General features: G+C 37.4%; 1 protein-coding gene and 1 long non-coding RNA gene across 3 annotated transcripts; both read right to left on the reverse strand.

Annotated features, from left to right (window-relative positions):
• Positions 1–355: 355 nt before the first annotated feature.
• Positions 356–15,748, reverse strand: rac3a (Rac family small GTPase 3a). 2 transcript variants are annotated; one of them, XM_084372468.1, is made up of 7 exons: positions 15,591–15,748; positions 13,949–14,020; positions 13,577–13,694; positions 13,099–13,161; positions 10,185–10,344; positions 5,580–5,755; positions 356–5,079 (listed from the first exon to the last, which is right to left on the reverse strand). In XM_084372468.1, exons 1-6 carry the CDS (start codon positions 15,623–15,625, stop codon positions 5,625–5,627), a joined length of 579 nt encoding a protein of 192 aa, XP_084228594.1. In that variant the 5' UTR covers positions 15,626–15,748; the 3' UTR covers positions 356–5,079; positions 5,580–5,624. The 2 variants fall into 2 exon arrangements, with proteins under 2 accessions (XP_084228594.1, XP_084228593.1); XM_084372467.1 differs by having other exon boundaries at positions 356–5,755.
• A 1,953-nt stretch (positions 15,749–17,701) lies between these two features.
• On the reverse strand, positions 17,702–22,519 carry LOC311267708. Its single transcript, XR_014623871.1, has 2 exons — positions 21,182–22,519; positions 17,702–18,622 (listed from the first exon to the last, which is right to left on the reverse strand). It is a non-coding gene; the product is annotated as an uncharacterized lncRNA (long non-coding RNA).
• Positions 22,520–22,564: the final 45 nt, after the last annotated feature.

Consider the following 22,564-nt stretch of genomic DNA (forward strand, 5'->3'; position numbering starts at 1 on the left):
AGTGAAGCTGTCTCGTTAAACTTTCACCAAAACCTGTAACTTAAACATTGTAGAGCTGCTCCTGTATATTAGCAGTTCACAGAACTGACCAACTCTCCTTTTACATAGCTAAAATCACAATAAATCTGGTCAGTATGAACAGATTTATTGTGATCTTCATTGTTTTAGTAGGCTTTTCTGAGCCTGGTTGGCGGCCATGCTGGTGACGCGTGTTGAGTGAGACGATGTAGTTCACTGAGTGGTTTAACACAGAACTACATGAGATTTTACTTTAAACTTACTTTAATTACGACAAACTGAGATTCAATTGACTTGGAAAATTATCTTTTTAATTGACAAATATCATGTGTGTGATTCATGACACAACTCAAACAAATCAAAAACACATTTTTCTCTCCCTATCGACTACTGTACAGTTGTTTTTTTCCCAAAATAAAGTGCCATGAGGTCTACCAGAAGGAGCATGACTTCAGCACTCTATGGCTGTGTCTCAATTCAGGGGCTGCAGCCCACGAAGAGCGCATTTGAAGGCCAATTACGTCACAACACTGCGCGAAGGCTGTCCCAATTCGAAGGCTCCTTCAAATGCAGCCCACAAATGCAGCGTTTTTTTTCTGAGCGGTACCACCTGTTAATTAGAAAATAAACTGTTGATTGGGATCATGCTACTGTGCCTCATTAAAGACAAAGAACTGAAAATGGCATTTTCTTCCAGTAAATTGAAACATTTAATACATTTGTACATTGTATGTACACTGAGACAGTTTTTGGCAATATTTCAACAGGTACTCAAAACAAACCATCCCCTTAAGGTGTTTTAATGCATCATTGTTGTGATTGATCAAAATATTATAGGAAAATATAGAATCAAAAGTAATTAACAATAAAATATAAAATCCCACACACTTACATAACTTTTTTTTTGCTGTCTGTCTCATTCATTCAAACGTATTCACATAAAATTACACTGAAACAACCAAACAATCATTCACTGACTGTCCTGTAGGGAACCTTTAAAGGGGGTCTTGTCTGGGTCCTGTTTTTCACATTTGGCAAATGGTTCCCAAAACAAAAAGAATAAAACACACTTAACTAACGGCACATTGTTATAGAGGGTAGATTCTACATTTGAGGAGTGAGTGTGCTCTCTGTGGGTTATGTGTATAAACTAGTATCCTAGAAGATTACGAGTTACCAGTCACTGATCTAGGAACATTTGGATGACAGGTGTCCCTGGTCTTATGACATAACAGTTTAATTGACCCAGGAAAGAAAAGAAAAAAAGGTGGGTTTTTTTGGGATAAACATGTTTGAGACAGTGAACAAATCCCATGAAAAGACCAAAATACTAACACGTTGTGTGTATGGTATCTAATATATACTGTATATCTCATTCCTCTGTGCTATAGAGCTCCACTGCTGTTAAAAAACTACTAAACACACTCAGTGAGCCATATTGTTCCACTGGGTAGTAAATTCCTTCATTACAATGAACACAGTCTGTGGCTCACTTGGACTCAGTCCCACACACAGCATCCTGTTGCCTCCAATAATCACTAGATAAAGACAAATGGATTAATTTGCCACTGAAAGTAGTGAACAAGTACAAAACAAGTACTATTTCCTCATGTTTGAGCTACTTTTGTTAAAGGTGCAATATGCAAGAATTTAAGTTGGAAACTTAAAAAAAATTTGACATTGGGTATATTTTGGATCAGATATCTATCGAAGTTAGCATGCTAACCAGCTAGCCGCTACCCATCCCAGTCGAAAGCTCCTCTGCTAGTGGTGTAAAAACTAAACAGGAGTGTGGCAGTGTTTCTCCATGGCCCATGTGTGTGACGTGTTGTGAACTTAACTAACCCCCACCAATCAGTTTGTAGGATAAGCTGCTCTGTTGTTATGCTACAAGCATGCTGGTCCTACTAGTAATTGTTTGTCCATATGGACAGATCAAAAATAACAGTAAACAACCAGGATGCGAGGCAGATCATTGCTGTGTTTTAAACTGGGGCACAAGACCAAAACAAGTGATCACAGGTTAAAGTGTCTTCCCTCTGTAGCATAATGCTAAATAACATGCCCCACTTACTGCCCGTTCTGCTCTGCCTCTGATCTCTGGTCATGCCTCTGCCAGAGTATGTTAAACAGTGATCATCAGCATCCACTGTTGGAAAAAAGTGTTTAAAATGCTGCACAATGCCAAACTGAGTGAATACACATGACACACTACGCTTCTCTACACTGTGTTTCAGTCATTCATGCTGCAAGTCTGATTGCCAGTTTACATGATTGGCCCCCGCAACATGACGTCGGGCTGCATTTCTCTAAAAATGAAGTCTCTTTCAAATTTTTCACTACACCCAGTCAAAACACACCCACATGTGGAGGGTTCTTAGATATTGCACTTTTAAAAACTAGAGCATCCAGCTGTTTTACGGATCAACAAAGCCTTTTAAAAAAAATAAAACTATATATTTGTGAGGCGTTATTAAAGATTAACAGATTCAGTAGGAACCAATGGGCTTTGAGCTGAGGGCAAGGGACTGATTAAGGAAGTCAAAGTAATGAAAGACAGGCTAACACAATTCTTTGGTCTTTTCATTGGATTTCTTGAAGAAGAAAACCGTAAAATAACACCACACTTATCATTTCAATAAAGTTGTAAACAAGCAATTTTGTTTCAATTGTGCTCAGTTATTTAGGGTTCTGTTGGGCTGCTTTGAAATCAGATCAGAAACTAATCACGTTCTGGCCAAAGGTAGCCTGTCATAAGGTTTGATGTTTCTGGCAAAACATTATAATATGCATCACTGTTTATGCTTAATTTTTTTGTGATGTAAAAATCTCTTTAAATATGTATAATCCCTAATTAATATTAATTATTTTTCATAATCTGAGCACAGTGGGTGATGCAGGAAGTGAGTCAAATAGAGGAACTTGGGATCCTAGAACTACGAAAGCCCTGAGAGGCATTTTTTAAAGGAACATTTTTAAAAGGAATTAAGATAAATCCTGTTCTCAAGCCACAAACACAGCAGACAAAACAACTTGGAACAAACTTTGAAAACACATCATCAGATATTTTTTATCCCACTTGCCTCTTAGGGCTTCCATACATTACCATTTTGCATCTTAATCAGTAAAAATACAATAGGTACTTGCTTTCCGCCCATGGTCCATCTCCAAGTTCCACTCTGGGCATCCCTGGACCACACGTAATAGTGATTAGAACGGTAAAAGTCGTGTTCCTAAGGATAATATAACCTGTAAACATATCAAAGCTGAACAACTGGTTTCATATCAGATATGAAATAAATACGTATAATAAATTATTTAAAATGCCAAAACGTGCCTTTTTTATGCTCCATTTTGCAGCATTATTACTCAGTGTTGGGAAGAGAAATTTGGTTCCAAATTAGAAATCCAAATTCAAGATGAAGATTCAAGAATCTGGCATCTGTTTAAAAAAAATATATTTCTGATTTTGCTTATTGGTTCCTAAATGCTTTAACCAAACAAAGGCTACATACAATTTCTGCAAAGACCTTGCCTATCCGCCAATAGCTGTCTATGTCATGCATCAATGCAGCAGCGTGTCACTTTGTTTAGATACTAGCATGCCCGGCTAATGGAACAACAGTGTGAGAGATGGACACTGCTCAATGCTCAAAAGTGTGCCTTCACTTTATATAAGAAAAAAGGCAAAGTGCAGTGCATGTGGGAAGCTAATTAGTTGCAAGTCAGGTTGCACATCAACGTGGGCCAAACATTTAAGGCAGCATGGTGTCAATCTAACTGACTAATCAGTGTTTGATGAGTGCGTGTCAACAACTTTTCAACAACTTGCAGAATTATCTTCAAATGTGGGTTTGAATACATGTTAATAGTCGGCTCGTTTTGGAAAGTGTGCTGTCTTTGTCACATTTTGTGTAGCCTCGGCTGCTGTTTCATGCTCTGTCTAACTGTGACAGCCTAAGTAGCATACAGTATTTGATCTGCTGACGTGTTTTCTGTGCAGCATCGGGCCAGGCTCTATTCACTTTGGTTCAGTCTAACATTCATTCTCATGTTTTTCTTTACTATTTAACTGTGTGATTCTTGGCCAGCATTGTTTTTTCACTTTAAATCTTTTCCATCATTGTGTAGAAATACAATATAAGTCATACAATTTTATTTTATGTATTTACTTTGTGATTAGTTTAAAAGACTGAGACTAGGATTATATTAATAAAACAGTGACAATTAAAGTAAATGCTTAGAAGGACAGAGCGAATACATTTATCTAATCTAATCTTGACCCCTTTTTGTTTTAATAATATAACGCTGTGCCCTAACTGCATGCGGCGCGAGCAGGCGTCAGCGACAAAATCAGCTTTATTTAATTGTTTACTGATATCCTAATTGGCTGTGAGTGACACAGCAGCGCAGCACTGTTTAAAGCCCCGCTTCTAATTCTCATTCCTGTCACTCATGGATTAAGAACAGTGGATTTATAAACCTGATTTCCAGGGAGCTGAAGGTTTCTGGTAACACATCATCTCTACTGGCTGTTGGCTATGTTGTATGTCATTTCCAGTAGAGAAACATCTAGGCATCATGGTGTAAAGTGTGTTTTCTGCTTAAAAAGTACAAACGTAGCAGACATTAGCAAACTTCCCCATCTTTTACTTGAGTGGTCAAGTCTACAATCTGATCTCCAGCACACAGCTGATAGGTACATGGTGCATATCAGAATCCTTATTTAACAGATTGAGTGTGGACAGCGAGCGCCTGACATCGTACTGCATTGAACACTCACATGCAGTTAAGACACTGTGTTAGAATCAAAACTGGGAACTGCTAAGAACCGGAATTGATAAACTTCAAACAATAACCAACCCTACTTACAAGAAAATCAAATGAATCAAAGGAAAGAAATCTCAAATTCATTTGTGGCCCAAATTTGAAAATCATTAAAAAAAAAAAAATGTAGATCTGGCTCCCCAGCTGCAAGTTTGAGAACTCCACTTTTTCAACTTAGCATGTTGCTAATCGCAGGCATTTTCAGGTTACTTCTTATTGAAATTGTGCAGGTTGCTGCAATAAAACAAAACAAAGATAAGCGTTACAAAATTAAGGCATCTCAACAAAATCAACAAAACGTGCTTGCATAAAAATAGAAAAAAATTAAAAGTAAAAAGTAGGTGTACACAAAGGATTACATGTATATTGGGTCTGTGTCCTTGTTTTGTACGTTTGGTGTTTTATTTACAGGTTTAAAGGCTAAACAAGAGAGTTCATAATAATTTTACACCCACCTGAAAATGAATAAAATCCCTTTCTCATGATGAGTAAGTGACTTTATTCAATTTCTCCATTTGTCTAAGAGACATTACAAGTTTATCACTGTTTTAAGGCAGACAACACAGAATTAATTTTTTACCAAAAAAGTAGGCTGAAATTTGCTATCTTTAACCCACCAGCTGAAGTCCTCAGCCTGCTTTAGACCAGTAAAGATCAACTCCTGCTGTACAAACAGAGAATTGTTTCAAAGAAGTTCCCTCTTGGCTGTACTTCATCCATACAGTGTGACTGACCAAAGGAATAGCATCCTGGTGGCTTGACCTTCCGTCTCCTCCTCCTCAGAACACTGTGCATTTCCTGCCTCCTTTTTTGACAGGCGGAGGGCAAAGGACAGCTCGGATGGCCTCGTCAAAGACTGTCTTCAGTCCTCGCTGCGTCAGTGCAGAGCACTCCAGGTACTTGACAGCACCTGCCAGCCAAGGACATACAGCATGGACATGGAAGTTTTGCATGTATTTAAATCCAGCAATACCACCAGCTATTTTAAAGAATATTTTTAGATTTATGTTTTATCTTGCTGCAGTTGTTACTTTACATTCTCTCTATTTAAACTTGGATGAGGCAGGTAACCTATCAGTCATATGGTTGTTTCAAGTTATAGTTGCCGTAATCAGCTTCTTCATAGCCTAAATCTGTGTATGTGGGTATGTGTATGTATGTATATATACAGTCGTCCTCAAAATTATTCATACCCTTGCTAATTGTTGTGATCTTTAATTTTTGTGATGAAATGACTGCATTTTTTCAAGTTTGTTTATGAATTATATGTGACCAATAAATGAAATGATGACATAAATACACAATTCAAGAAATTCTTTATTTCAGGGGTATTTTATTCATGGATTCCCAAAAAATGCCATGTTCAAAATTATTCATACCCCCGACAATACCTCAACAAAAATGTCCCGAATGTGTTAATCTTTGTCCTGTGGTTATTTTAAGATGTTACAATGGAATAAATACCATTAACATTGTTGAACAAATGTTAAACACTGATTAAAAAAAAAAAATAGCATCTTCCCAGAAGAGTATAAATAGAGGATAAGTGTTCTGGTCATTCTTAATTTTTGGTCATCATGGTCAAGAAGAAGGAGCTCAGTGAGGACCTACGTCAACGTCTTGTGCGTGCCCACAGTGAAGGAAAGGGTTACAAGGCCATTTCGAAGCAGTATGATGTCCCTGTGGCAACCGTCCAGAGCATAATCAACAAGCACAAGAGGTTCAATACTGTTAAAAACCTCAGCGGGCGTGGCAGGAAGCGTCAGGTGTTCCCCAAACTTGCCAGGAAAATCTGCCGAGAGGTCAACAACAACCCCCAGACCACAACGAAGGCCCTAATTGAAACGCTTGACCAGGCAGGGACAAAGGTGTCACGGTCCACCATTGAGCGAGTCTTGCACAGAGGAGGTCTCCATGGACGTAGGCCTCGGACGACACCGCTGCTCAGGAAGAAACATCTGGAGGCTCGCCTGGCCTTTGCAAGAGGTCATTTGAAGCAAGATCCCAGCTTTTGGTCAACTATCCTGTGGTCTGATGAGACCAAGCTGGAGTTATTTGGCCATATGGATGCTGAATATGTCTGGAGGAAGAAAGGAGAGGCATACAAACCGAAGAACACTGTGCCCACAGTCAAGTACGGTGGTGGAAGCATAATGTTATGGGGATGCTTCTCTTCCAGTGGCACAGGGAACCTTGTCAAGGTCCAAGGAATCATGAGAAAGGAGGATTACACCAGGATCCTTGATGAAAATGTGAAGGAATCTGCTGAGAAACTCCAGCTTGGCCACAACTGGACATACCAGCAAGACAATGATCCTAAACATACTGCCAAGGTGGTGAAGAAATGGTTCAAGGACAATGACGTCAACGTCCTAGAATGGCCAAGTCAGAGTCCTGACCTGAAACCCATCGAAAACTTGTGGCATCACTTGAAGACCAGAGTGAATGCTAGGAAACCGACCAACCTGACCAAGCTTTTTTGGGAATCCATGAATAAAATACCCCTGAAATGAAGAATTTCTTGAATTGTGTATTGTTGTCATTCTTTCACTTGTTGGTCACATATAATTCATAAACAAACTTGAAAAAATGCAGTCATTTCATCACAAAAATAAAAGATCACAACAATTAACAGGGGTATGAATAATTTTGAAGACGACTGTATGTGTGTGTATATATATATATATATATACATGTATATATGTGTGTGTGTGTGTGTGTGTGTGTGTGTGTGTATATATATATATATATATATATATATATACATATGTATATACATACACTTGCCTAATTTTATGTCCTTTTTGTTCAAGGACAGGCTCTTGAAGACACATTAAGTTCTTACCTTCTTTTGTATTACATTTATGCTGTTATACAATTTATATTGTGAACATACACGCATTGATTGATATATGAACTTTTCCTGTTATGATATTTTAAAAAAAAAAGTGTTTTCATTCAGTGGCGTAGATTTGTTGGTCCAGGTATGTTTGATGGGATTTTGAGGGGTGTCCACAACCCTACTTAAGACAGCCTCCCCCATTGTCTTGTAAGATAACCTGATGAAGGTCAAGTACCAAGTACCGAAACGGTAGTGGAAGTGAAGTGGACAGTGTGTGGAGTCTTTTTCCTGGGTAATCTATCAGTAAAAGATTAAGTGCCTTATAATTAATGTCAGAGTTATGGAGGATTTGTTTTGAAAATGTACCTACATGGTGAGTTTTGATTAAAAGATTTGACATAAATTAAACTTGTGGCTCTGCACCTTTGGAATGAATGAGGCTTCCTCACAGAGGTCAAAACAGGCACTCTGCCATCTGCATAAGCATGTAATGGCTGAACCTGCAGACACACAACTTATCAAAATGTCTGTAACACCTGTGCATTTACATGCCTGGTTTTCTCTGTGGTTTATACACTTTATAACCAACTAACATACAACATTTAAATGTTAAATCTTATTTCTCATTGAGGTAAATGACACTGAACACCACGAAAACCAAGGAACTAATTCTTGACTGCAGAAAGTCCCAAGCAGACTCTGCCCCACTATACATCAACAGGGAATGTGGGCAAAGGGTTCTCACTTTCTAGTTCCTGGGAGCCAACAAACACCACTGCAGTTGTTATGAAGGCACTGCAACGGCTACGCTTCCTGAGAGTGTTCAGGAAAAACAGACTGGAAGAGAAGCTGCTGGTGGACTTCTCCGCTCCTCCATAGAGAGCGTGTGTCGTTTGGTACGTCGGCTGCTCTGCAGCACAGAAGAGAGCTCTTCACAGGGTCAACAACACAGCTCAGAAAAATCATCCGTTGCCCTTTGCCCTCATTGGATGACATCCAACTCCCCCTGCCTCAGCAGAGCCAATAACATTCTTAAGGAGTCCTCACATCCTGGCCACCACCTGTTTGACCCGTTGGCCTCTGGCAGGTGCCACAGGACCATCAAAGCATGGACCACCTGACTTAAAAACAGTTTTTTCCCAGGGCCACACGCACTGTAAACTCCAACAACCACTGAATGACCCCTCACAAGTGTAAAACTGTCTACCACTGAGCAATAACTTCATATCTACGTGCAATATACATACATCCATATTGTGCAATAGATCTAATACACTGTGCAATAACCCAATACTGTAACCCATACTGTGCAATCCTTTCTTTAATATTACTACTTTACTGCTGTGCATCACAGTTATCTCTGTGCAGTAAGTCAATCAATCAATCAAACTTTATTTATATAGCACTTTTCATACATGGCTGTGCAGCACAAAGTACACTCAGTACTACAATTCTGGTCCAATAATTCACATACTATAATTCATATTCATTGTGTTCATCATTTATTTACTTACTCCAGATTACTGTGGCTTTTTATACTTTTTATATTATACTTTTATTTTTGTATTTATATTTGTGTCTCCCTGTACTGCACTGATCAGAAGTAGTGCTCCTCATTCTGTTGTGTTCTGTTCAATAACAATAAAGGCTTTCTATTTCTATTCTATATCTATTTGTTTAATCTGTACAAAAACCAAAGTGCAACTATGACAATTTTGCAGTAACTCACTGTCTCAGCTGGGTCTTCTCCTAAAACGCTGAACTATTCTATTTATTTTTTTGTATGGACTCCAGGAGGAGTAGCTATTATGCTAGTAAAAGCTAATGGGGCTCTAAATCAATGGAAAATAAACAACTGAATGAATTGAACCCAAATGGCAATGGTAAATAATGGTCTGCTGGTTCATTGAACAACACCCTCTGAGGCAATATTATTTGTGACTTCAGGCTATATAAAGAAAATTGACCTCACTAGGTTCAAAAACATTGACTTGAAACAGTTATTTGAAGCCAATGATAAAGGCCCTCTTGATACAGTGAATTCAGAACTAATTCAATAACAGTCATGCCATATCACTCTGCTGCTCTCACTTTCTCTTCTTAACATGCAGAGTGTTTTCATTAAAGGGGCTCTATGTAACAATTTGTAGTCATTTACATGTATTACTTATTTACTTGGGCATATGTGAGCAAATTGTAACATGATGTGAAAAATGAGACCTTCCATGTCTCTTTCAGTTGCCTAAACAAGCCTGTGGATGACTTGTTGAAGTTGTTAAATGCTGCTGGACAGTGGATTTCTTTTTGAAGGACTCAGGTCAGATTTTCTGTAACAGTCCAAAGAATGTGACTTTGTGCATGTTCTCAAGTGCCTCGTCTCAGTTTAGAGTATACATCATACATGTATAATAACTCAAATTGTGTAGTTACATTGGAGGCATTGCATTTACAGTCTCATGTGTCTTGAGAACATCAGTCAACACACATACACACTTACCGATCTCCCTGGCCATGGCCAGACCCTGCGGGTAGGTAATGGGAGAGAGCTTTTTGTCTCTCAGCCGTTCAATGGCGTCCTTGTCGTCCCGCAGGTCCAGTTTGGTGCCCACCAAGATGATAGGTGTGTTGGGGCAGTGGTGACGAACCTCTGGATACCACTGCAAAGAATGACAAAGAAGTCAAACGTCGATGGCGAGCAAAGATGGCAGTGACAGACGTCAACAGTTAAACATACTTGAGCTAAAAGAAGTGCCAACTCTGTGAAGTGGCAGTGTTGATATGTAATTATTTTATTCTATTTAATATGTTATTAAAACATACTCTATTTAATATGTAATTACAGCATGCTTTGTTAAAATATATAATTACAACAGAATCTAATTAATATGTAATCACAACATATGTAATATGTAATTACAACAGACTACTTAATATGTTGTTACAACATGCGCTAGTTAACATGCAATTACATCACATGTGACATGTAATTACAACAGACTACTTAATATGTAATTACAACAGGCTCTATTTGATATGTAATTTCAACAGACTCTATTTAATATGTAATTACAACAGACTACTTAATATGTTGTTACAACATGCGCTATTTAATATGTAATTACAACAGAATACTTAATATGTAATTACAACAGACTACCTAATTTGTAATAACAACAGACTTGATTTGATATGTAATTACAACAGACTCGATTTGATATGTAATAACAACATGCGCTATTTAATGTGTAATTACAACTGACTACTTAATATGTAATTTCAACGGACTCTATTTAATATGTTATTACAACAGACTACTTAATATGTTGTTACAACATGCGCTATTTAATATGTTGTTACAACATGTGCTATTTAATATGTAATTACAACAGACTACTTAATATGTAATTACAACATGCTCTGTTTAAATATTTAATTACAACAGACTATACTTAATATGTAATCACAACATATGTAATATGTAATTACAACAGACTATTTAATATGTAATTACAACAGACTCTACTTAATATGTAATTACAACAGACTACTTAATATGTAATTACAACAGACTCTGTTTGATATGTAATTTCAACGGACTCTATTTAATATGTAATTACAACAGACTACTTAAGATGTATTTTAGTATGTAATTACAATTCTCTATTTTAGTATGTAATAACAACAGACTACTTATTATGTAATTACAACAGACTATTTAATATGTAATTACAACAGACTCTACTTAATATGTAATTACAACAGACTACTTAATATGTAATTACAACAGACTCTGTTTGATATGTAATTTCAACGGACTCTATTTAATATGTAATTACAACAGACTACTTAAGATGTATTTTAGTATGTAATTACAATTCTCTATTTTAGTATGTAATAACAACAGACTACTTATTATGTAATTACAACAGACTACTTATTATGTAATTACAACAGACTATATTTGATATGTAATTTCAACGGACTCTATTTAATATGTAATTGCAAAAGACTACTTAACGTGTAATTAGAACAGACTACTTAATATGTAATTACAACTGACTACTTAAGATGTATTTTAGTATGTAATTACAATTCTCTATTTTAGTATGTAATAACAACAGACTACTTAATATGTAATTACAACAGACTCTATTTGATATGTAATTTCAACAGACTCTATTTAATATGTAATTACAACAGACTACGTAATATGTTGTTACAACATGTGCTATTTGATATGTAATTTCAACACTATTTAATATGTAATTACAACAGACTACTTAATGTGTAATTTCAACAGACTACTTAACGTGTAATTAGAACAGACTACTTAATATGTAATTACAACTGACTACTTAATATGTAATAACAACTGACTACTTAATACGTAATTACAATACTCTATTTTAGCATGTAATTACAATACTCTATTTTAGTATGTAATAACAACAGACTACTTAATATGTAATTACAACTGACTACTTAATACGTAATTACAATACTCTATTTTAGTATGTAATTACAATACTCTATTTTAGTATGTAATAACAAATGACTATTTAATACGTAATTACAATACTCTATTTTAGTATGTAATAACAACAGACTACTTAATATGTAATTACAACTGACTACTTAATACGTAATTACAATACTCTATTTTAGTAAGTAATTACAATACTCTATTTTAGTATGTAATAACAACAGACTACTTAATATGTAATTACAACAGACTATTTGATATGTAATTTCAACAGACTCTATTTAATATGTAATTACAACTGACTACTTAATACGTAATTACAATACTCTATTTAAATATGTAATTACAATACTCTATTTTAGTATGTAATAACAACAGACTACTTAATATGTAATTACGACAGACTATTTGATATGTAATTTCAACAGACTCTATTTAATATGTAATTACAACAGACTACTTAATATGTTGTTACAACATGCGCTATTTAATATGTAATTACAACAGAATACTTAATAAGTTGTAACAACATGCGCAATTTAATATGTAATTACAACAGAATACTTAATATGCAATTACAACAGACTCTGTTTAAATATATAATTACAACAGACGCTATTTAATATGTATTGACAACATATGTAATATGTAATTACAACAGACTACTTAATATGTTGTTACAACATGCGCAATTTAATATGTAATTACAACAGAATACTTAATATGTAATTACAACAGACTCTGTTTAAATATATAATTACAACAGACGCTATTTAATATGTAATTACAACATATGTAATATGTAATTACAACAGACTACTCAATATGTAATTACAACAGACTACTTAATAAGTAATTACAACAGACTACTTAATATGTAATTACAACATGCACTTGACAGTGACAATGATCTGAGACGGATCAGTACCTTGGCTCGGACGTTCTCAAAGGATGCCGGGCTCACCAGGGAGAAGCATATCAGGAACACATCCTGCACAGACAGAGGACAAACAATCACATACTCACAGGGGCTCACTGTCAGAAAAGGCATACCAGGCATGTGTTTGGACCCCCACCCATGACCCCTATAAAGAAGGGGCCCCCCTTATGGCCACTCATACTGGCACAGTTCAGATGGATCACCAGCTTGAGTTGAAACTGTATCACCATGTCAGCTACAGAAACACCAACTGACTACTCACCAGAAACTCTCTCATTGTCCTGTGAAGCAGCCCTATTGACATGCATTGCAATCACTGGCAGAAAGCCTGGTGGTAAGAGCCACTGCCCAGGAGTCGTTATAAACATCAGACTTAGTTTAAAACAGTCACAACGGGTGAGTCTTAAAGAAATTAATGAAAGTCTATGTAATGTCCTGTGTATGTGTGTGTGCTCATATGCATTACCGTCTGAGGGTAAGACAGGGGGCGGAGCCTGTCATAGTCCTCCTGTCCTGCTGTATCCCAGAGGCCCAGATTGACTGGTTTCCCATCCACCATCACATTTGCTGAGTAGTTGTCAAAGCTTAGAGAGACACGAGACAATGTAGTCATGTATGTAGTTTTGCTTTTTTTCTCCCAAAGAGTAAAGTGTGCAATTTAAATGATAGTTCTATAAGTGCTGTATCATAGGCAACTGGACTTGTTTCAGTTTCTTGAAGATGTTTCACCTCTCATCCAAGAGCCTTCTTCGGTTCTAACTACCTGACTTAAGTTCTGACAAACCACCTTCAATGATATTGTTGGCATTAGTGTAGTTTAAGGTGTAGCTGTACTCACACAGTGGGGATGTACTCTCCAGGAAAGGCATTTGTGGTGTAGCTGATGAGCAGGCATGTCTTACCCACAGCACTAGAGAAAGCAGAGAAGAATAACAAACAGAAATACATACATGATCACTACAATTGAATCAGAAATGTTACAACAGTTATCCACTGACCCTGTACTGTTCCCTATTTTTGACAGGTTGGTTGGCCCAGACTGGAAACAGTGATCAACCAGTGATTAAATTGAGGCAAAGTCAGACTTCATACTTGGTATGAGATTACTGAGGGCTACAATCATTTTCTTAAAGGAAAATAACCAATTGGAATATACCCTCATCACCTTTCACCTTTTTTAAATTAAGAGCAGAAGGATCCATGTTGTTGACTGTTGGCTTTCTGTTTTTCTTCCGGTTTTCTGTATATCAGGCTACACACACAGGGGCCCAGAGGATAGAATAAAGAGCCAAGTCCAAGACAGAGATGAGGAAAAGGAAGAGTGCACTCTGTTGATAATGACTGGCTAAAATTTGGGATATGCAGATAAGGCGAGACATGTTTATCTCTGTGCAGCCTTTCAAACACAAAGGGAATTCAAACACATAAAGATGAAGATATCATGAAAATGACATTTAAAAGGACAATTACAAAGAAGATGGAGGAATGATTGAAGGGTCACTGTAGTTTTGGGAGAAGAAAAAAAATGACCTTAAAGGACAACACAGTTTATACTGTTTTACTTTGGCGGACCCTGCCACCTTTCCAGCTTCAAACAGTGTTCTGGGATCTTATTTTCCTCTCAGAACAACTTTTTTTTTTCACTTTTTTATTTCTGAGTTTGTATTGTTACCTAATTAATATTGTAAATATTAAAATTCTGAATTTGAATTTCTTCTCCAAAACTACAGAGTGCCCCTTTAATCTGTCAGATGTAGTTACTTCGCAGATGAAGAATTTTTATACAAACTGTACATACAAAGCAGCCTATACATTCTACATGAGAAACATTTGACTTTTCATATTTTAAGTGCATTCTGTTGCTATCCTTTGCTTAAATTTTTCTGCAAAATCCTGAATGAGAAGAATACTTCTTCAACTCTGGGTAGATGAATAGAGACAAAGATAGCCTAGAATAGATATTGCATTGCAGCAGTCCCTCTGGCTGGGAGTGTGTGTATCTGGTGAAGCATCTCTGACTGGAGTGTAGGTGTGACAACATTACATCATTAGAGAAGACACCCCGGCAGCAACAGCCTCAACGTCCACTTCTATCTGAGTTAAGCACACATAACCTACACAGATGATCTATATATACAGAGGGTTTGAGTAAAAATATGAAAAATAATGGAACCAAATCAGTAGCTGAAAGATGCGTCTGACATGTACCTGGATGCCGGTGCTTATTAGTGTGCCATCCACCGCCCAACCTGCCCTTCCTTTCATCACTATCGTTACACTATTTCATTTCACAACACATGGCCATATATTTTACTCCTATCAGGACTGAAACGGATCCCGGTGTTTTCAGCGAATGTCGACTCATAAACCCTCACATCAGTCCCAGCCCCTCCTGCAACAACTGCCCTCTCAGCTGCGAATAACACTCCTGAGAACAACATTTGCACTCCGAAACCAACAAACACCGAACAAATTCTCACCCATCGCCCACGACTACGCATTTGATGGCCTGCATTGAGAGAGGAGGGCTGCTGTCCGAAGGGAGAGTTTACAGAGTGATTACTGGTGCTCCTCCACCTGCTTCCTTCGCTGCCTTCAGCCGTAGTAAGAGGTGGGCGGCTCCTGCGCGGCTGCTGGGCTGTAGCTGCAAACGGAGCCCGTCACCGGCTGTACACGAACACTTCCGGAGATGAACGAACGTATTTAAAGGGCCATTTAGCCGCGTGAGCTGCTTCATGATGAACACCCGCCTTGTTCCGGGATAGTATGGCAAGCAGTCTTAACATTTAATTAATCCTTTCTGTAATTACATTTGAGATAAACTAAGCATTTCTCCCAGTCAATATTGTGTTATAGTCAGAATGGTAATTTAAAGATATAATTCTGCATTAAAATGTCTACAAACGACTAGACCTTTGGTTTTTATTTTGTTGAGTTGTGTAGCCTACTTACTTACACTATCCCAAATGTTTCCAACAATACCAGGTCAGCAATCAGAATAAACTGAGGGAGTTTGACCTCAGGATCATTTCTGTTTGTTCGCATTACTCTCGTAGTGTTTATGTGCCCCAGACAACCGGATTTAGGCTACTGCGCACTAACCATAAGCTAATACAGTGGTGTAGTTTGTAGTCCTGAAACCCAGAAATCTGTTAGCATTTTTTAGAAATGTCACACCATTTAGTAATAAAGCATTGATGCAGCGATTGCCATCAAGTGTCTAAATGAGACTGAGAGGTTGTCAGTGACATTAAACGTCATCACACTGAACACAGAGACTGATCTACTTACTTGTCCGTCTTTACGGGCCGACTTTACTTACCCCTCTCTTGTCTCTAACGTTATGTAGAGTAGGCCTACATTCTGCCTCCAGCCCCAGTCGGCCATCAACATTAGAGTAAGTTACATTAACACCCAACAACGGAGACATTTATACCCCTTTTCCACAGGTCAAAAATCCCACTTAAACCCACAAAGATCAGGCTTTTGTGTGCAATGGGAATGTGAAAAATCTGCGTTTCTTTTAAGAGAAATTGACTGCAGTAGACACAGGTTTTTATCACCTTGGCAGGCTCAGAATTTGGGATGTGGTCTATTCAAGGATGTTTTATTACAACACACAGTGTTGGAGGCAGAGCCCCGTTCATTCCTATGAAAGCTACTCAGTGGTATTTTGAAGCCAATAAAGTTTCAGATATCCACAATGTCATTGTTCCTAGGACAAATTACGCCACTTTTACCACTCATGTGTACTGGTCTTGTAAGTTCAGGTTTTTACAAGTAGAGTTTTGACATCCAGAATGAACATTCTGGATATCTTCAATTAAAATCTTAGGAAAAACTGGGCTGCATGAGCTTTTCATAAATCCATCACTCAAGTCAGAGCAGAAAGTTCTTCTTTAGCTCTCAGTAACTAGCTACAAGCAGGTTTTAAACGTTAAGTATCACTAAACCGCACTGTAAGACAGTAATTGAATAAATATAGTTTCTACCACTGAATTTACATACAAGTGAATTGAAGGATATTTCCTACTGTAGCACAACTTAATAAAGTTATTAAAAGCCCGGAATGCACAATGTGGATTTTTTTCAGCCGATACCAATAGAATAATAGATAATTTCCCATTTTTGTATTTTAAAAATAAGTTCTTAACCTGTAGTATATTCACACCTGAGGGTAAGAAAAGGCTCAGATGCAATGAGCAAAAATAGATAATTAAATATTTGATAGCTCTTTTCAGTCTTTTTGTGTTAAAACATGTAGACTTATTCCCTCCTTGTGGAACATGTGTTACAGATTACAATTGTGCTGTCACAGACTTCCACATCGGTGAACATGTTTGGCTCTGTACTCGAGTTCCACTTCTTCTCTTTCTTCTGTCTTTTTGGCAGATCTCAGACCAATTTTCAAGGCGCATATGTTCACCTACTGTATCAAAGTGCTGGGCTTTTTAAGTCAATGAAAGCACTTTGGCTCATTGGCTCACAAGTAGTGATTAATAGCCAATAATATGCATTTCTTAATAACTGGTCAATAATTTATCAGTCTGTATATTGTGCATTCCTAAAATAAAGTTTGGAAGACACACAATGAAAACACTGATCTCTTTATTGCTTGAATTGCTGTAAGGATGTCCTACAGAGAAATCCAAAACACACCAACATTAAAGCACAATCACTCACAATCTGAGGAAAGGCACAAATAGAATGGTCCTCTGGAGAGACTCACAGCAGGCTTCCACACTGACGGTCTGACTGAATGGAGCACAGTGAGCTGTAGAACTAAGGCAGAAAATCAACAACGACACAGGTTTCTGAGTTTAGCTCTAAATATTCACACTAGCGCTTGCTGATTTAGCTTTTGACCATCTAGTAAGTCAGAAATACTGTAAATGTCATAAGATACAGTTGATAAACGAGAAAAATACAGTACCAAGGCAAAAAGACACCATACTGTATATGACAAATGGGTGCAACACTAGTGAATTAAGACATCTTTGAAAAACATAACAGGGCAGTGATAATTTGTGATTATTGGTGTTCAGAACAAAAACATCAAACAAATCAAACTGCAATGCTTTAAATGTTTAGAAAATAAATGTTAAGGCCAAAACTAATTGGCAGGTCTTCTACAGTAATGACTGCATAGAATGAATGCAGGAAAATACTGTGCGAGTAGATGTAAGAGAGGAGGTGACACAAAACGGCAAAACTGACAAAGTGACAAGCATCAGAGTATAAGAGTATAAGGCAGGGACTGTAACCTTCCCACCTGTACACGTGTTTACTGGTAGATGGGGCTGGCTATCGCACCTCAATACCTTTTTGATACCAACTAAAGTTTGCACTGAATCCTCATCCTCTTCTTTACTGATCAGAAGGTTTCTGACTGAAGAAAAGTTTAAGACTATATACGTGTGGCTGTTTAGACAACATTTAACATTTGAACACTCTGGCACTTGTCAATAAGAATATTGTAGAAAAACGTATTGCTGCTTCTGACAGTAAGTATCTGAAAAAAAAAAAAGTATTTTGGTATTAGTACAAAAAGTGCTCATTTAATCATTTTCATTTATCTGACATGATGGACATGATAACTTGATTACAAACTGATGATCCATTAATGAGGCACTCCACCTATTTTACACATTAAGAGGGCTTTACTCATTATTCGGCCTAAGACAACAAGTTGTATAAAGTCTTCTGTGGTACTTAAATCTGAGACTGAATTAAGTCATAGTGATGATCAGGGTTATCTCAGTTATCTTGGGCTTGGAGATGACAAATGTTTAACAAAAAGCCTGTTGTATAAACTGAAGACACTGGCTTCTAAAAGTTCTGGGTGTTTACTAGACACCAAAGGGTCCAAACAAGAGGACACTGAGTTGTATTATGGGAAATCTAGGATCCAAGGTTTTTGGAGCATGGATACTTAAGATTTAAGAGTCAGGATATCTCGGCCTCTGCTGCTAAGTCACTTGTGAACGTTGTTATATCTTAAAGGGTTATGGTCTTTGCACACTATGGGCTATTAATTTGCATGTATATATATTTTTTGGGAAATGTTTTTTTGTACTTTCAAGCAGAAAACGAATATAACACAGCCAATATATATCATTTGTTTTCGGAACAAGGTCAATTTCCAAAGCTTTCCAACTGATTATATGGGGCAAAATGGATATGTCACTCTTTTATATAACAAAGAACGCAAAATTTGAGAAACAAAGTGAGAAACTTGACTTGGGATAAGTGACCTCGATCGTTCCTTGCACAGACAGACTGCTTTACAGTGTATGAGGGATTTATCGACGGGCTCTGAAGCTGTTATATCCATCTAAAACTCTTCAAATCCACCCGACTACTTTGATAAAAACAGTCACTTGACTTTGTAGAGCATGTGAGATGGTCTACTGCTTCACTCGGTTAGTTTGTTTGTAGCTTGGTGTTTTAACGGATCGATTTGGACCAAACTGTCAGTGAGCCAGTCAGTGCTGCATTGGGGACCTTCACAGAGTTCTGCAAGCTGGTGATGTTTTTCTGTCAGTGCTGCTTGGTAAGTTTCATTTTAATGTGATAATATATCTGTGTAACAAAATGGCATATTGGAGCCTACAATCGCGAAATTTGTTTCGCTGCCGTCGTGAATAGTTCTGATGTAACATATTCGCAGGTTGAGTATTTCACATTTTCCTGTTGTTTATTGGTCCCTGGTGTGTCAGGGCCTTTTAGCAGTGTGATTATTGGTACAGGATTTTAAAAAATGTTTACGTCACAGAACCAATGAGTGTCCTCTTTGTCTTCTGTTTTTCTTAGAAAATGTGTTTGACAGTTACATCAACAATGTGTTTGCAACAATGAGCACTTTTGAGGTCCCTTTCATTGGCTAATTAAGTAAAAGAAAAAAAACCATCACATTGTTTGTATCCAAGACTAATACAACCCTTCAGAACCCGCCCCCCCCCTAAAAAACCCCCCCAAAAACTGTGCTCCTTTTTAAGACTTTAAAATATATGGAAAATCTCAGCATCATATTTGGCACCGGCTTGGTTGTGATGAACGTGTCTTCAATATTTGCTGCAGAAAGTCTGCTCTTCCAACAGCTAACAGGAGTTTTTTTTGTTTTTGTTTTGTTAGTACTGACCTGTGCTCCCTTTACATGACAAGATCAGGGCATACACTAAAAAGTATCTTAACATCATATAAACATTTGCTTTTTGATTATATAGTGTTGCATATCACAAAATGTGCAAAAATATAGTAATTTTACTCTTAATCTATAGATCTGTAGCAATACTGTGAATAGGACAGAAGAGCACATGTCAGCAGAGTTAAAGGACTACCTGGACATTTTAAGTAACCTTTAACAAACAATTCTAGCTAATTATGAGGGGAATTTCACCTAGAAATATATTTAGATCTAAAGACCAAAGGGAACACTAAGAGAAAATGTTACTGAATATGTAATTATTATTATTTACACTTCCATCAATTAAGTGGTAATAACTGGCTGGTACTGGTACTTTTGTCGAACTGTGTGACAAGATGCAGGAAAACCATGTATATCAGTGTCAAGGCAATCATTTAAGAAAGGTTTAAAATACAACATGACAAAAATATTTTAAAAAATATCAACCAAAAATTAAACTAGACTCAAGAGACCCCAGACACGCTAGCTGAGGTTGTACTTGGGCAAAGCAGTGCTTTGAACTAAATGCCAAAACCAGCATGCTAATATAGTCACATTGACTATAATAATATGCTTATGATCAGCAGACGGTTACCATCTTAGTTTAGCACGTTAGCATACTAACATTTGTTAATTACCACTAAGTACAGCTGAGGCTATTGGGAATGTCATAAGTTAAGCAGGTATTTGCTCATTAATTTGGTCAAAGTTTTAGACAATTAAAAAATACAATTCTGGCATGGTTCGTGCACAGTCTGGGATAGGTAGGCCCTGCAGCAGCTGATTTGAACCACCCAGAACACACTTGTGCCCATCTACAGAGCATCAGTGATATCGGTTAAGTGAGATGTCTGCACAGAGCCCAAACGATACTAAAACACCCACCTCAGCCACAGTCTGTCCACCCTGCTGCCATGCCACCATACCGCAGAGCAGCTTCTTTCCCAAACCGTGTTTTTTTGTTATGCAACCCTGTATTGAAGAGCGACAAATAAATTAACCTTGAACCTTCACCCCGAGGAGAAGGTGGATGACCAAATTATACGGCAAATTTGTGGTAAATATTTCAGTCCGGACCATAGAGGTGGACGATCTGAGCAACACTGCCATTCCTGGAAACCTGTTGCTAGCATGGCTAAAAACATCTAAACAAATAGAAAAGAGCAGCAAACAGAAATAAATCTTTTGGCGTACTGCTTCACAAACTTAAAGCTTCCTCAGTCAGCATGGAATCTTCTGTCACAGCATCTCTGTGAGAACTAAAGACATCCAGACAAACTAATGAGCATTCACACTGTCAACATATGTGACTTAATACTGAAAAATTGAAAAGGAAAAAATGAGCTACCAATTCAGATTGCTTCTTGCTTCTATTCACATTATTCATATCCTGTCTTAATTTGACTCATTTTTATTACCATTTCATTCACACATTGAATGAAAATGTGCCTCATAATGAGTCCCCATCATGTAATGTCATATGTGTATTTTATATAAATACTGTAATTTTAATGACCTAAATGTTTTTCACTTTTATCGGCATGTTTGAAAGAGTGCTCTATAAATGCATGTACTTGACCTCATCTTTACATGCCCTGTTGTGATCAGTATATCTACTTGACACTTGTGACTTTTGAACTCACAATGATCACAGTGTGAATGCACAGTAGGTCATGCATACACCACTTTTGCATTTAAAGTGAAACTCCCGTCAAAATGCAACCTAGGCTTTTTTTGTGAAGGAACCCGAGTCAAACCTTCGTGTAAAAGCATAATTACAATGAAAAGCCACTTTTAAGATTTACCGTAATTTCGTTTTCGGGTCAAAATCATTTTCAATTGCGTGCTAGGGGTAACATTACGGCAGCATCAAAATCGCTATTTCTAAAACACTAAGAAGACTCCACACAACATGAAACTTTGCTCATAGTATCACCAGGGTCTCTACACATGAACACGAGCATTGAGAACATTGTGTACACAGAGTTTACTAAAAAGAAGGTTTTTGAACAACTCACATTAGCAGTAGCTTGCTCCGCTCACTGCCGTCCTGCCAAAGAAGCGTTGATCCCCAAGTGCGGCGTAACATGGAGGAGAGTAAAGGTGGAAAGCTCCTAAAGCGTCGCACTCTGGGATCGACCTATCACCCTAGTGATACTATGAGCAAAGTTTCATGTTGTGTCGAGTCTTCTTAGTGTTTTAAAAATAGCAATTTTGATGCTACCGTAATGTTGCCCCTAGCACGCCATTGAAAATGATTTTGACCCG

The sequence above is a fragment of the Pagrus pagrus genome (assembly GCF_965226575.1).
Source record: "Pagrus pagrus genome assembly, chromosome: 13".
Lineage (NCBI taxonomy): Eukaryota > Metazoa > Chordata > Actinopteri > Spariformes > Sparidae > Pagrus > Pagrus pagrus.